The 14,466-nt window shown below is 42.9% G+C and overlaps 1 protein-coding gene across 1 annotated transcript; it reads right to left on the minus strand.

Moving 5' to 3' along the window:
- Positions 1-6,204: 6,204 nt before the first annotated feature.
- On the minus strand, positions 6,205-9,285 carry LOC138930115 (uncharacterized). Its single transcript, XM_070289676.1, has 3 exons — positions 9,275-9,285; positions 6,969-8,058; positions 6,205-6,255 (listed from the first exon to the last, which is right to left on the minus strand). The coding sequence occupies exons 1-3, from the start codon at positions 9,283-9,285 to the stop codon at positions 6,205-6,207; spliced, it is 1,152 nt and encodes a 383-aa protein (XP_070145777.1).
- Between the last annotated feature and the right edge of the window lie 5,181 nt (positions 9,286-14,466).

Genomic DNA, 14,466 nt, shown 5'->3' on the forward strand with positions numbered 1-14,466 from the left:
TGAACGTTGACATTCTAGGAATCAGCAAACTAAAAAGGACTTGAATGGATGAATTTAACTCAGATGACCATTATATCTACTACTGCGGGCAGGAATCCCTCAGAAGAAATGGAGTAGCCGTCATGGTCAACAGAAGAGTCTGAAATGCAGTACTTGGATGCAGTCTCAAAAACGACAGAATGATCTCTGTTCATTTCCAAGGCAAACCATCAATATCATGGTAATCCAAGCCTATGCCCCAAACAGTAACGCTGAAGAAGCTGAAGTTGAACGGTTCTTTGAAGACCTACAAGGTCTTTTAGAATTAAGTTGAATGGTTCTATGAAGACCTACAGACCTTTTAGAACTAAGACCCCAAAGAGATGTCCTTTTCATTATAGGGGACTGGAATGCAAAAGTAGGAAGTCAGGAAACACCTGGAGTAACAGGCAAATTTGGCTTTGGAGTATGGAATGAAGCAGGGCAAAGGCTAATAGAGTTTTGCCAAGAAAACATACTGGTTCATAGCAAACACCCTCTTCCAACAACACAAGAGAAGACTCTACACATGGACATCGCCAGATGGTCAACACCGAAATCAGATTGATTATATTCTATGCAGCCAAAGATGGAGAAGCTCTATACAGTCAGCAAGAACAAGACCGGGAGCTGACTGGTTCAGATCATCAACTCCTTATTGCCAAATTCAGGCTTAAATTGAAGAAAGTAGGAAAATCCACGAGACCATTCAGGTATGACCTAAATCAAATCCCTTATGATTATATAGTATAGTGGAAGTGAGAAATAGATTTAAGGGCCTAGATCTGATAGGTAGAGTGCCTGATGAACTATGGAATGAGGTTTGTGACATTGTATGGGAGACAGGGATCAAGACCATATCTGCCGGGAGCCAGCACAGGAGAGCCCACCCATGACAAGGTCATGCAGGACTCGAGGGACTCCCTGGGCCATCCCACCCATGACAAGGTCATGCGGAAGAGTCCTGATAAGCAAGGCCTCAGGACTCGACGGACCCCCTGGACCTGCTCGAGCATCTACCCCAAAGCCAGAATCTGTCTGTCTTATTATTTTATGTCTTCCACCAGCTCTTTCGACATTAGCAGGGGGCTGTCCCTGACCAAAAGACTTAACTTAGGGCTCTAGTTGATAAATTTCCTGGGCATGAAAGGAGTGTTTCAAACCCCCTGTTAGCATTCTAGCTTACTTGGCAGGTTTATCCAGACTCTTGCAACATTGTTGAGCCTACGCTTGCTGCCAAGTTTTCACATCCCTTACCTATTGTGTTCCTGGGAGTGCATATAGTTAAGATATAGAAATAATAAGCAGCAGCTTTAACATTAGCAACATTAGACTTTGAGTCTAATGTTCTTTCTTTGCTATAACCTGTTGAATCTTTGCTCCATAAAAATATAACTCTGTACTTTAAGGGTGACGCAGGCTAAGAATTTAAGAAGAAACGCTTTAAAGGAAGATTATTGTTCTGGCTGACCAACGTTTATCAAAACGAGGTCGTGGAATATCAACAGGCCTCCGGGACAGAAGATGATGTACAAAAAATATGACTTTTGCAGAAAAGAACCTGGTATTGATAAAAGTTATTACCGATGGAATGTTGAGCTGACTCTGCATTTTTCACCTTGCTGTATGTATAACTCAGGGTATAATAGCCCCAAGGAAAATAAAGTAAAACGGGCCTCGCTCACTGAAGGAGCTTGGTCACCCCGTGTCTCTTTCCTTATCTCTTTGTCTATCTTTCTTCATTTGCTGATGTCGTCCATCCTGAGGATATCCCTGTACTCTGCCAAGGCTGGACCTCGGCACATATCCATGGAAAAGAAATGCAGAAAAGCAAAATGGCTGTCTGAGGAGGCCTTACAAATGACTGTGAAAAGAAGAGAAGTGAAAGGCAAAGGAGAAAAGGAAAGATATAAGCATCTGAATGCAGAGTTCCAAAGAATAGCAAGGAGAGATAAAAAAGCCTTCCTCAGTGATCAATGCAAAGAAATTGAGGGAAAGAACAGAATGGGAAAGACTAGAGATGTCTTCAAGAAAATTAGAGATACCAAGGGAACATTTCATGCAAAGATGGGCTTGATAGAGGACAGAAATGGTATGGACCTAACAGAAGCAGAAGATATTAAGAAGAGGTGGCAAGAATACACAGAAGAACTGTACAAAAAAGAGCTTCATGACCCAGATAATCATGATGGTGTGATCACTCACCTAGAGCCAGACATCCTGGAATGGGAAGTCAAGCGGGCCTTAGAAAGCATCACTACGAGCAAAGCTAGGGGAGGTGATGGAATTCCAGTGGAGCCATTTCAAATCCTGAAAGATGATGCTGTGAAAGTGCTGTATCCAATGTGCCAGCAAATTTGGAAAACTCAGCAGTGGCCACAGGACTGGAAAAGTTTAGTTTTCATTCCAATCCCAAAGAAAGGCAATGCAAAAGAATGCTCAAACTACTGCACAATTGCACTCATCTCACACGCTAGTAAAGTGATGCTCAAAATTCTCCAAGCCAGGCTTCAGCAATATGTGAAGCATGAACTTCCTGATATTCAAGCTGGTTTTAGAAAAGGCAGAGGAACCAGAGATCAAATTGCCGACATCTGCTGGATCATGGAAAAGCAAGAGAGTTCCAGAAAAACATCTATTTCTGCTTTATTGACTATGCCAAAACTTTTGACTGTGTGGATCACAAGAAACTGTGGAAAATTCTGAAAGAGATGGGAATACCAGACCACCTGGCCTGCCTCTTGAGAAATCTATATGCAGGTCAAGAAGCAACAGTTAGAACTGGACATGGAACAACAGACTGGTTCCAAATAGGAAAAGGAGTACATCAAGGCTGTATATTGTCACCCTGCTTATTTAACTTATATGCAGAGTACATCATGAGAAACGCTGGGCTGGAAAAAGCACAAGCTGGAATCAAGAATGCCAGGAGAAATATCAATCACCTCAGATATGCAGATGACACCACCCTGATGGCAGAAAGTGAAGAGGAACTAAAGAGCCTCTTGATGAAAGTGAAAGAGGAGAGTGAAAAAGTTGGCCTAAAGCTCAACATTCACAAAATGAAGATCATGGCATCCGGTCCCATCACCTCATGGGAAATAGATGGGGGAAACAGTGGAAACACTGTCAGACTTTATTTTGGGGGGGCTCCAAAATCACTGCAGATGGTGATTGCAGCCATGAAATAAAAGATGCTTACTCCTTGGAAGGAACGTTTTGACCAACCTAGACAGCATATTCAAAAGCAGAGACATTACTTTGCCAACAAAGGTCTGTCTAGTCAAGGCTATGGTTTTTCCTGTGGTCATGTATGGATGTGAGAGTTGGACTGTGAAGAAAGCTGAGCGCCGGAGAATTGATGTTTTTGGACTGTGGTGTTGGAGAAGACTCTTGAGAGTTCCTTGGACTGCAAGGAGATCCAACCAGTCCACCCTAAAGGAGATCAGTCCTGGGTGTTCCTTGGAAGGACTGATGCTAAAGCTGAAACTCCAATACTTTGGCCACCTGATGAGAAGAGTTGACTCATTGGAGAAGACCCTGATGCTGGGAGGCATTGTGGGCAGGAGGAGAAGGGGACGACAGAGGATGTGATGGCTGGATGGCATCACCAACTTGGATATGAGTTTTGGTGAACTCTGGGAGTTGGTGATGGACAGGGAGGCCTGGCGTGCTGTAGTTCATGGGGTTGCAAAGAGTGGGACATGACTGAGGGTCTGAATAGAGTGACTGATTAGACAGACAATTCATGAGATGAGATCAACCCCACTCTCCCCAGATTGATTTAGGCCTGGATGAGTCTCTGCTGTGTCGGAGGCCATCCCGTGCTCTGTGGGGGTGTTTAAAAGCTTTGCTGGCCAATTTCTATTTGATGTCAGCAGCACCTGTGACACCAAGTCTTGACGATCAAACATGTCTGCAGATATTGCTGTGTGCTGCAGCGGAGGTAAGAGTTTGAGCAAACAAATAAAACACCAGGGAACCCAGTTAAATCTTATTTTTAGGGAACAAAGAATTACTTAGTATAAGTATGTCACTTGCAGTCTTTTATGTGACAGCTTTATCTGGGGAAGAAACATTGGTGCCCTGGGAGGAACACTTCTTGGAGATCTCATTAATTTTCTTCTGAATTTACAAGCAGCTCTGTTCGGATCTCAGATCTTGGGACTGACGTGGGATTTTGTGTTAGAAGAGTGTTCAACGCCCATCAGCAGAGCAGTGGATGAAGGAGGCGTGCTGCCCATATATACAATGGGACGGTCCTCACCACCAGGAGTACTCAACGTCCATCAGCAGAGCCGTGGATGGAGGAGGCGTGCTGCGCGTATATAGGACACAAAAGCACTCAGCCATAAATGAGAGCAAAATCGTGTCTTTGCTGCAATATCACTGGGCATGGAGATTGTCATGCTGAGTGAAGTAAGTCAGATGCAGACAGGCAAATGTCGTATGAGTCATATGTGGACTCTGAATGAAAGGTGTAGATGAACTTAGTTACACAAGAGAAGCAGAGTCACAGATACGGAACGCACACTTACGGTCAGCACGGGGGAACTGGAGGGGATAAGCTGGGACATTGGGGTTGACACACACCCGCAACTATACATAAAATGGGCTTCCCTGGTGGCTCAGCTGGTAAGGAATCCACCTGCAATGGGAGATTTGCGTTTGACCCCCGGGTTGGGAAGATCCCCTGCAGAAGGGGAGTGGCTACCCACTCCAGTATTCTGGCCTGGAATTCCATGGACTACGTAGTCCATGGGGTTGCAAAGAGTTGGGCATGACTCAGTGACCTTCACTTGATACATAAAATCGGTAACTAACAAGGACCCGCTGTGTAGCACACGGAGCTCTTCTCAGTACTCTGTAATGATCTTTATGGAAATAGAATCTAAAAACAGCCAGATACATAATTTGTATCAGTTCTAATGAGACGGATGAAACTGGAGCCGATTATACAGAGTGAAGTAAGCCAGAAAGAAAAACACCAATACAGTATACTAACGCATATATATGGAATTTAGAAAGATGGTGACGATAACCCTGTATGCGAGACAGCAAAAGAGACACAGATGTATAGAACGGACTTTTGGACTCTGAGGGAGAGGGAGAGGATGGGATGATTTGGGAGAATGGCATTGAAACATATATACTATCAGGTAAGAAATGAATCACCAGTCTATGTTCGATACAGGATACAGGATGCTTGGGGCTGGTGCACGGGGATGATCCAGAGAGATGATATGGGGTGGGAGGTGGGAGGAGGGTTCAGGATGGGGAACTCATGTACATCTGGGGCGGATTCATGTCAATGTATGGCAAAACCAATACAGTATCGTAAAGTAAAACAAAGTAAAAATTAAAATTAAAAAAATTAAAAAAAAACCAGATAGATACATAATTTGTATAAATGATTCACTCGCTGTACACTTGAACCTAATACGACATTATGAATCAAGTACCTCAATAAAAATCTCAATAAGGAAATCTCAATAAAAATCTCTTTTAAAGAAGAAGAAATGAACAATCTGGAAAAAAAAAAGTCCTATTTCAGTCTGAAAGGTCCATTGTACTCACACAAAATAACTTATTGTGACCATTAAAGTTTTTAAATTAATTAGTCTATTTTAATTGGAGGCTAATTACTTTACATTATTGTAGTGGTTTTTGCCTTACATTGACATGAATCAGGATGACCATTAAATTTTTAAAGAACTCATGAAAAAATTATTTTTTGGATTAAAAATGCTGCATTTCAAAGCACTCTCGTCTGTCTTTAGGGGAAACAGCAAAATTCAGAACAGTCTCGTTGAGACCCTTGAATCGTCCCCATTCACTGTTAATTGCGTACTTTCCACCTCACTTCAATGGCAAAAAGCAGACGTGCTCAACCCCGATGTTTGCTAAATTAATCTGTTAGTTGAAAAGAACGCTTGGCTGTAAAGTTCTCTGTACTTCTTTAGAATTTCCCTTGTGGGGACGGACTGAAAGTTCTAATTATACTGTACTGGTTTGATGAATCTCTTGTCTGTGACTTTTTTCCCTTGAGGTTATTTCTGCTGGAACAACGTCAGTTGGGTTAAAAAAAAAAAAAAAAAAAAGAAGACGAAGAAGTGTGCTCTTCTGGCCTCAGAATTTGGTGGCCTTTCTCTTCCAGCCTATTGGTCTTAATCTAATTAACCAGCGTCAAGAGTCGGTTGTTGGCAGCTGAACTGTGCTGGCAACTGGTAGCTTCTTCTGAAACACCAGCCAGCAGACCCATAAAATTAAGAGGCAACACTTCACAGACTGTTTCTTGGAACTTTAAGAGCATTCATGTATTTACTTAGACAATAATGCATCAAATAGAAGCATAAACACATGCAGTGGGTTTACAAACTCCTTACGAAAAAGAGTCTGTGTCCATTTTTTTTTTTTTTTGAATCAACCTTCATTTTGCACACGAGAAGTACTCAGTAAGTGCTACTGCTCTAAGGGAAGTTAGAATCGAATGCCTCTGTTGGGTTTCCAGCTGGTGCAGTGGTAAAGAATCCATCTCGCATGCAGGAGACGTGGGTTTGATTCCTGGGTTGGGAAGATCCCCTGGAGAAAGAAATGGCAGCCCACTCCAGTCTTCTTGCCTAGAGAATCCCGTGGACAGTGGAGCCTGGTGGGCTACAGTCCACAGGATCACAAAGAGTTGGACACGATCGCGCACGCAGGCATATGATCAAACGTTGTGTTCCCAGGCAGTCTGTTACAGGTTTTCCTCTAGACGTTAATGGCAAAACCCACATGAACTATTTGGTGAATGTTGTACCTTTAACCAGAATCTTTTCCCTCCTACCTGCTGAATCATTTCACTCTTAAACTCTTGAATATTTCTTTCTTTCTACCACACGGATGGTTCTCACGTGTGATGGTGATGGTGGCTGTGATGATGGTGGTGATAATGATGTTAGTGGTGATACTGATGAGATGTGAGTGATGGTGGTGGAAATGGTGATGTTGCTGATGCTGGTGATGCTACTAATGGTGATGCTGGGGATGATGTTGAGGTTAGTGGGGAGGGTGGTCCTGAGGTTGGCGATGGTGGTCATGACGATGCTGGTAATGCTACTAATGGGGATGATGGTAATGATGTTGAGGTTAGTGGTGATATTGACAATGATGTGAGTGATGGTGATGTTGGGGATGATGTTGAGGTTAGTGGGGAGGGTGGTCCTGAGGTTGGCGATGGTGGTCATGACGATGCTGGTAATGCTACTAATGGGGATGATGGTAATGATGTTGAGGTTAGTGGTGATATTGACAATGATGTGAGTGATGGTGATGTTGGGGATGATGTTGAGGTTAGTGGGGAGGGTGGTCCTGAGGTTGGCGATGGTGGTCATGACGATGCTGGTAATGCTACTAATGGGGATGATGGTAATGATGTTGAGGTTAGTGGTGATATTGACAATGATGTGAGTGATGGTGATGTTGGGGATGATGTTGAGGTTAGTGGGGAGGGTGGTCCTGAGGTTGACGATGGTGGTCATGACGATGCTGGTAATGCTACTAATGGGGATGATGGTAATGATGTTGAGGTTAGTGGTGATATTGACAATGATGTGAGTGATGGTGATGTTGGGGATGATGTTGAGGTTAGTGGGGAGGGTGATGTTGGTGATGGCGGTCATGACGATGCTGGTGATGCTGTTAATGGTGATGGTGATAATGGTAGTGATGGTGATGTTGGTGATGATGTTGCTGATGCTGGCGATGCTATTAATGGTGGTGTTGGTGATGATGCTGCTGATGCCGGTGATGCTATGAATGGTGAGGGTGACGATGATGTGTGAGTGACGGTGCTGCTGATTGATAGTCATGATAATGTTGGTGACGATACTAGTGCTGAGGGTGATTATGTTGGCAGCGATGGTGACATGGGTGGTGATGTTAGTGACGATGATGGTGCTGGTGTTGACGGTAATGACCGTGATGATGTTAATGTTAGTGATGATGGGGGTGATGATGAGAATGTTGGTGGTGAGGGTGATGATGTTAGTGACAATGTTGCTATTAGTCACGGTGATTTGGGAGACGATGTTAATGATTCTGGTGGTAATGATGACTTCATCTCTGTTCTTACTTCAGTTCAGTTCAGTCGCTCAGTCGTGTCTGATGCTTTTCGACCTCATGGACTGCAGCACACCAGGTCTCCCTGTCCATCACCAACTCCCGGAGTTCACTCAAACTCACATCCATTGAGTTGGCGATGCCATCCAGCCATCTCATCCTCTGTCGTCCCCTTCTCCTCCTGCCCCCAATCCCTCCCAGCATCAGAGTCTTTTCCAATGAGTTAACTCTTTGCATGAGGTGGCCAAAGTACTGGAGTTTCAGCTTCAGCATCAGTCCTTCCAATGAAGACCCAGGACTGATCTCCTTTAGGATGGGCTGGTTGGATCTCCTTGCAGTCCAAGGGACTCTCAAGAGTCTTCTCCAACACCACAGTTCAAAAGCATCAATTCTTCAGCACTCAGCCTTCTTCACAGTCCAACTCTCACATCAGTACACGACCACTGGAAAAACCATAGTCTTGACTTACCTGTTCCAAAATTTAAGAAGCTTTTACTCGGTACTCTGCAGTTATCTTGTGACTGATGTTAAGTCTCCCGATTGTTGTTGTTCAGTTGCTCAGTCATGTCCGACTCTTTGTGACCTCATGGACCTCAGCACGTCAGGCTTCCCTATCCTTCACCATCTCCAGAACTTTGCTCAAACTCATGTCCATGGAGTCGGTGATGCCATCCAAACATCTCATCCTCTGTCGCCCCCTTCTCCTCCTGATGCAATAACAGTAGAGATGAAGTGAACAGTAAGTATCATGTGCTTGAATCATCCTGAAACCATCCCCACCCCCATCTGCGGAAAAAATGTCTTCCGTGAAAGTGGTGCCTGGTGCCAAGAAAGCTTGGAGACCTCTGGCTTGCAGGATGGGAAGCCTCTGTGCTCAGAGATACATGGTGAAAATATTCACAACAGCTTCGTTCATCACTACTTCAAACTAGAGATAAACCAAAATGACATGAACAGTTATAAACCAAAATGACATGAACAGTTGGCTGGAGAGTTAAATTTTGTATTTTTCCATTGAGAAAAAAATTAAATTAATAGTGTGAAACAAAAGAAGGAAGATGACCCAGTGAACAGCAGCAGGACATCAAAAATTGTACCTTTGTAAATATAGAAATGCTTGCAATATAGTCTCAGAGGTGTCCTGCTCTGCTTTTACCCCATACCCATTGCCTAAGGCTCATTGATAAATAGTAGGAAGCCTACTGATAAATATTAGGGAAGCCTTGGTGAGTGCGCTGTGTTGCTTCTTGCTTCATTTATTATTATTTTTAAAATACTTATTTTATATTGAAGTGTAGTTGATGTACAAAGTTGTGTTAGTTTCAGGAGTAGAGCAAACGGATTCAGTTGTACATAGACATGTTTCTATTCTTTTAAAAATTCTTTTCCCATAAGAGTATTGAGCAGAGTTCCCTGTGCTGTCCAGCAGGTCCTTTTTGGTTCTCCATGTTAAATACAGCAGTGTGTCCATGTCCATCCCAGACTCCCTAACTATCCCTTCCGCCATCATTCCCCTCTGGGAACCATAAGGTTATTACAGAGTATTGAGCAGAGTTCCCTGTGCTGCCCAGCAGGTCCTTGTTGATTGTCCGTGTTAAATACAGCAGAGTGTCCATGTCCATCCCTAACTCTCTGACTGTCCCTTCCCCCATCCTTCCCCCTCTGGGAAACATAAGGTTATTGCAGAGTATTGAGCAGAGTTCCCTGTGCTGGACAGCAGGTCCTTGCTGGTTCTCCATATGAAACACAGCAGAGTGTCCATGTACATCCCAGACTCCCTAACTATCCCTTCCCCCATCATTCCCCTCTGGGAACCATAAGGTTATTACAGAGTATTGAGCAGAGTTCCCTGTGCTGTCCAGCAGGTCCTTGTTGATTGTCCGTGTTAAATACAGCAGAGTGTCCATGTCCATCCCTAACTCCCTAACTATCCCTACCCCTGATAAAACCATAAATTTCTCAACTCAGTCTGTTTCTGTTGTGTAAATATGTTCATTTGTATCATTGTTTTTAGATTCCACACATAAGGGATAGTTGTGTTGCTTTGTTTTAAAGGTACTGTTTGAAAGATTGTAAGAGTTGCTTCTCACAACTTCCTTAGAGGTTGTAGGAAGCAGTTTACAGCCTGTATCACATGAAGAAAGGGATTCTGGGAAGGCGAGGCTGATGGCAAGAAAAAGGCAGGTCAGGGGATAGTCCTCATAGTATCACATTCATGGTGGCATCTAATGATCCGCACTTGCTGTTTTGCAACGCGGAGTGTCATTATTCTGGCAAAAATGCAGTTTAGTTCTAAATTCTATCATTTTCCAACCCCCAAATACTGGAGTGACATAATGATGGAGAGAGAATGCTACCTACTTGGTAGCATTTTCTTGACAGGTAATTAAAATAATTTAATGATGGAAATAAAAATTGTCATATTTTAGGAATTAGAATACTTGCCATATTTTGAGTTTCATAAAGAAGCAAGAAAGGCAGGCAGTAAAACCTTTTTTGTGGGAGGAATATGAAAAAAATGTTGAAATGTGAAAAATGTGAAAATGTTGAAATATGAAAAAATGTGTTGAAAAAAATGCTACAGTGTAAAAATGTTTCACCGCTGATGTTTACTCTCTGAAATCTGAAAAGAAGGTTTTTTTTTTTTCTCCCTATTTTCTATAAATGCATCCATGGGGGATATGCAGTTTGAATGGTTTTAGTCATGCTGAGTTTCTGTAAAGTAAGACAGAATACAGTTTTCCTATTTATTATAGGGGAAATTCCCAAGGTTCTCCATGAATGTTTTATAAGCTACAAAGTAAAATATGAGCTTTTATCCTGCATTAGTTTAAATCATGATGTATGTGGAAAGCCACAAAATAAGCCATATTTCTAAATATCTTTCCCTATGTGATTCTCATTCCAAATTAAAATGTCTTATTTTCTAAGTATGCAAAGAGGCATAACTTAAAACTAATCACCAATGTAAACTGGGTTAATGTATATTCACAGACAAATGTCCTGCTCGTAAAATTGCTGTGTATATATTGTTTAAACCAGCAACACGTAGCTCAGTGCAATGGGGGAATGATTAGATTCACATCTGGATCCATTACCTGACAACTCTATTGACTGCTGAGTATCTAGTAATTTTCTTAACCTATATGAGGGCTTTATTGTAAAAGTAAATAGTACCTGGGACATCCCTGGTCATCCAGCGGTTAAGACTTCTCCTTCCAACGCAGGGAGTGTGAGTTTGATTCCTGGGCAGGGAGCTAAAACCCCACATGGGATTTTTTTAGGTCTTGTGGCCAAAAAAAACCAAAACCAAAAACAAACCCAAAAAAGAAACGGTATTATAACAAATTCAATAAAGACTTTCAAAATGGACCACATTAAAAAAATCTTAAACATACAAAGTAGGAAAAGAAAAACAACAGATCATACTTGATAAATATCACAGAAGGCAAAACTCAACACGTCTAAAGCACTGCGATGACATCATAAATATTTTTTTTTTGTTTGTAATGGAAAGAAAAGACTGTGAAGCAGATTTCCATAGGTGGGGATCTCTTTTAGTATGGTTTAATGTAAATACATCAACACTGTTGCATTGGTTTTGGGGTAAGTCAGTATAAATGACACGTATTGACTCAACTAGCCCAGTTAATGGAATCATTAAGTTGTTTACTCTTAAAATGGAAATAAGTCACCAGCTGGTGAATTGACTCTAGGTAGCTCGGGGCTGGTGGTGAAGAACCCGCCTGCCGATGCAGGAGACATGAGACATGAGTTCGATTCCTGGGTCTGGAAGATCCCCTGGAGCAGGAAATGGCAACCCACTCCAGTATGCTTGCCTAGAAAAATCCCATGGAGAGAGGAGCCTGGCGGGCTGCAGTCCACAGGATCACAAAGAGTTGGACATGACTGAGCTTGCACGGAGGAGATGAACAAAGTGCAAGAGCAGACGCCACACAGTCAACTGGTTTTATGAAATTAGAGCTTAGAAAAGAGGCCACGGATACATGCTACACCATCAATCAACTGATTCAGAGACGGGCCTGAAAGCATACAACAGACGCAATAGCCAAGACCTGGAAGCAACCTCAGTGTCCATTGGCGGATGGGTAAAGAAGATGCCGTCCATATACACGACAGAATACCGCTCAGCCCTAAGAATGAAGCAATGCCATTTGCAGCAACAGGGATGGACGTACAGGTGAGCATAGTCAGTGGGGTAAGTCAGACAGAGGAAGACAAAGGCCCTACGATTTTACTCACATGTGGTGTGCTGCGATTCATGGGGTCGCAAAGAGTCGGACACGACTGAGCGACTGAACTGAACTGAACGGAACTGAGCTGATGGAGCCTAAAAAATACAAAAAATTCGTGAACATAACAAAACGAAGCAGACTCACATATATACAGAGCACACTTCTGATTCCCCGTGGGGAGAGGCGAAGGGGAGGGGACAAATACGGCTAGGGGATTAAGAGGTATAAACTATTAGATAGAAATTAAGCTACAAGAATACGGTGTATATCACAAGGAATATCACAAGCACTGTTTCATGATAACCATAAACGGAGCATCACCTTTAAAAATGGAAATACTCCTGCAACACATAACATTACACAGTCCCTGTGCCTCGCTTAGTCGCTCAGTCGTGTCTGACTCTTTGCGACCCCTTGGACTATAGCCCCCCCAGGCTCCTCTGTCCATGGGAATTCTCCAGGCAAGGATACTGGAGTGGCTTGCCATTTCCTTCTCCAGGGGATCTTCCCGACCCAGGGATTGAACCCAGGGTCTCCGGCATTGCAGGCAGATTCTTTGCCATCTGAGCCCCCAGGGAAGCTCATACGATAACTATACTTCAATTTTTAAAACGTCTAGAGAAAAGGCAATGGCACCCCACTTCAGTACTCTTGCCTGGAAAGTCCCATGGACGGAGGAGCCTGGTGGGCTGCAGTCCATGGGGTCGCTAAGAGTCGGACATGACCGAGCAACTTCACTTTCACGCACTGGGGAAGGAAATGGCAACCCACTCCAGCGTTCTTGCTTGGAGAATCCCAGGGACGGGGGACTCTGGTGGGCTGCCGTCTATGGGGTTGCACAGAGTCGGACACGACTGGAGCGACTTAGCAGCAGCAGCGGTAGCAGAGAAAAATATAATAAAATTGGAAAGCCAAAAGAAAACAAAACAAATTCAAAACTAAGTAGAGATTCATGATTCCACTGGAATCAAATATCTTACAGGTGATGTTGCTCTAATGGACATTAAAACCAACTTGTTTGCGGGTAAAATACCAAGTTGTCTTGCAGATGTTAATGCGGTGCATGGTTCTCTATATACAATAGGTACCCATATCAAACTTAGATCACAAAGTATTTTGTTAATTTTGTTAAAGTGTAATGGATTTACAGTGCGTCTTAGTTTCAGGTGACTAGCAAAGTGATTCAGTTATATACATATGTTCATTTGCTCTCAGATTTTTTTCGCATATAGGTTATTAGAGAGCATTGAGCAGAAATCTCTATGCTATACAACCGTTCCTTGTTGGTTATCCATTTTAGATACGTAACGTGTATATTTTAATCCCAAATTCCTATTTTATTCCCCCCAACCTTTCTTCTTTGGTAACAATAAGTTTTTTTTTTTTTTTTAAGTCTGTGAGTCTGTTTCTCTCTTGTAAATAAGTTCGTTTCTATCATTGAAAAAAATAAGATTCCACATATGAGTGACATCAAATATTTGTCTTTCTCTGACATTTTTCGCTTGGTAGGATCATCTCCTTTATTTCTAATCAGTTGTCTAAAGCTGTTGTGATTCTCTTGGTTTTATTTTCATTTTACTGGTGCTTTTATTTTCTGGCGAAAAAGAAGGTATTGTCTTAGATGCCTCAGTGTTAGTCACTCAGTCGTGTCTGATTCTTTGCGACCCCTTGAGCCCGCCAGGCTCCACTGTCCATGGGGATTCTCCAGGCAAGAATACTGAAGTGGGCTGCCATGCCCTTCTCCAGGGGATCTTCCCCACCCAGGGATCGATCCCAGGTCTCTTGCGTTGGCAGGCAGCTTCTTTACCATCTGAGCCACCAGGGAAGCCCAAACTTGCCCCTGGTTACACCTTTCTTTGTGGGTTCAAAAGCATATGTTTGAAGAAGCCCTAACTGGACCCCACTGTTCACGCAGCTTCATGCTGGAGGTGGGCTCCTGTCTGGGGAGATTTGAGAAACAGCTTTTAAAATACCGGCTTTGACTAAATGCCTTCCTAAAATGCTGACGTGTACTCTTCAATCAAGATGTATTATGAATGCCTGTTCCCCAAGTTAAAACCACGGCATGAGAGGACATATGGTGTATATTTCT

The sequence above is a fragment of the Ovis canadensis genome, chromosome X, assembly GCF_042477335.2.
Source record: "Ovis canadensis isolate MfBH-ARS-UI-01 breed Bighorn chromosome X, ARS-UI_OviCan_v2, whole genome shotgun sequence".
Lineage (NCBI taxonomy): Eukaryota > Metazoa > Chordata > Mammalia > Artiodactyla > Bovidae > Ovis > Ovis canadensis.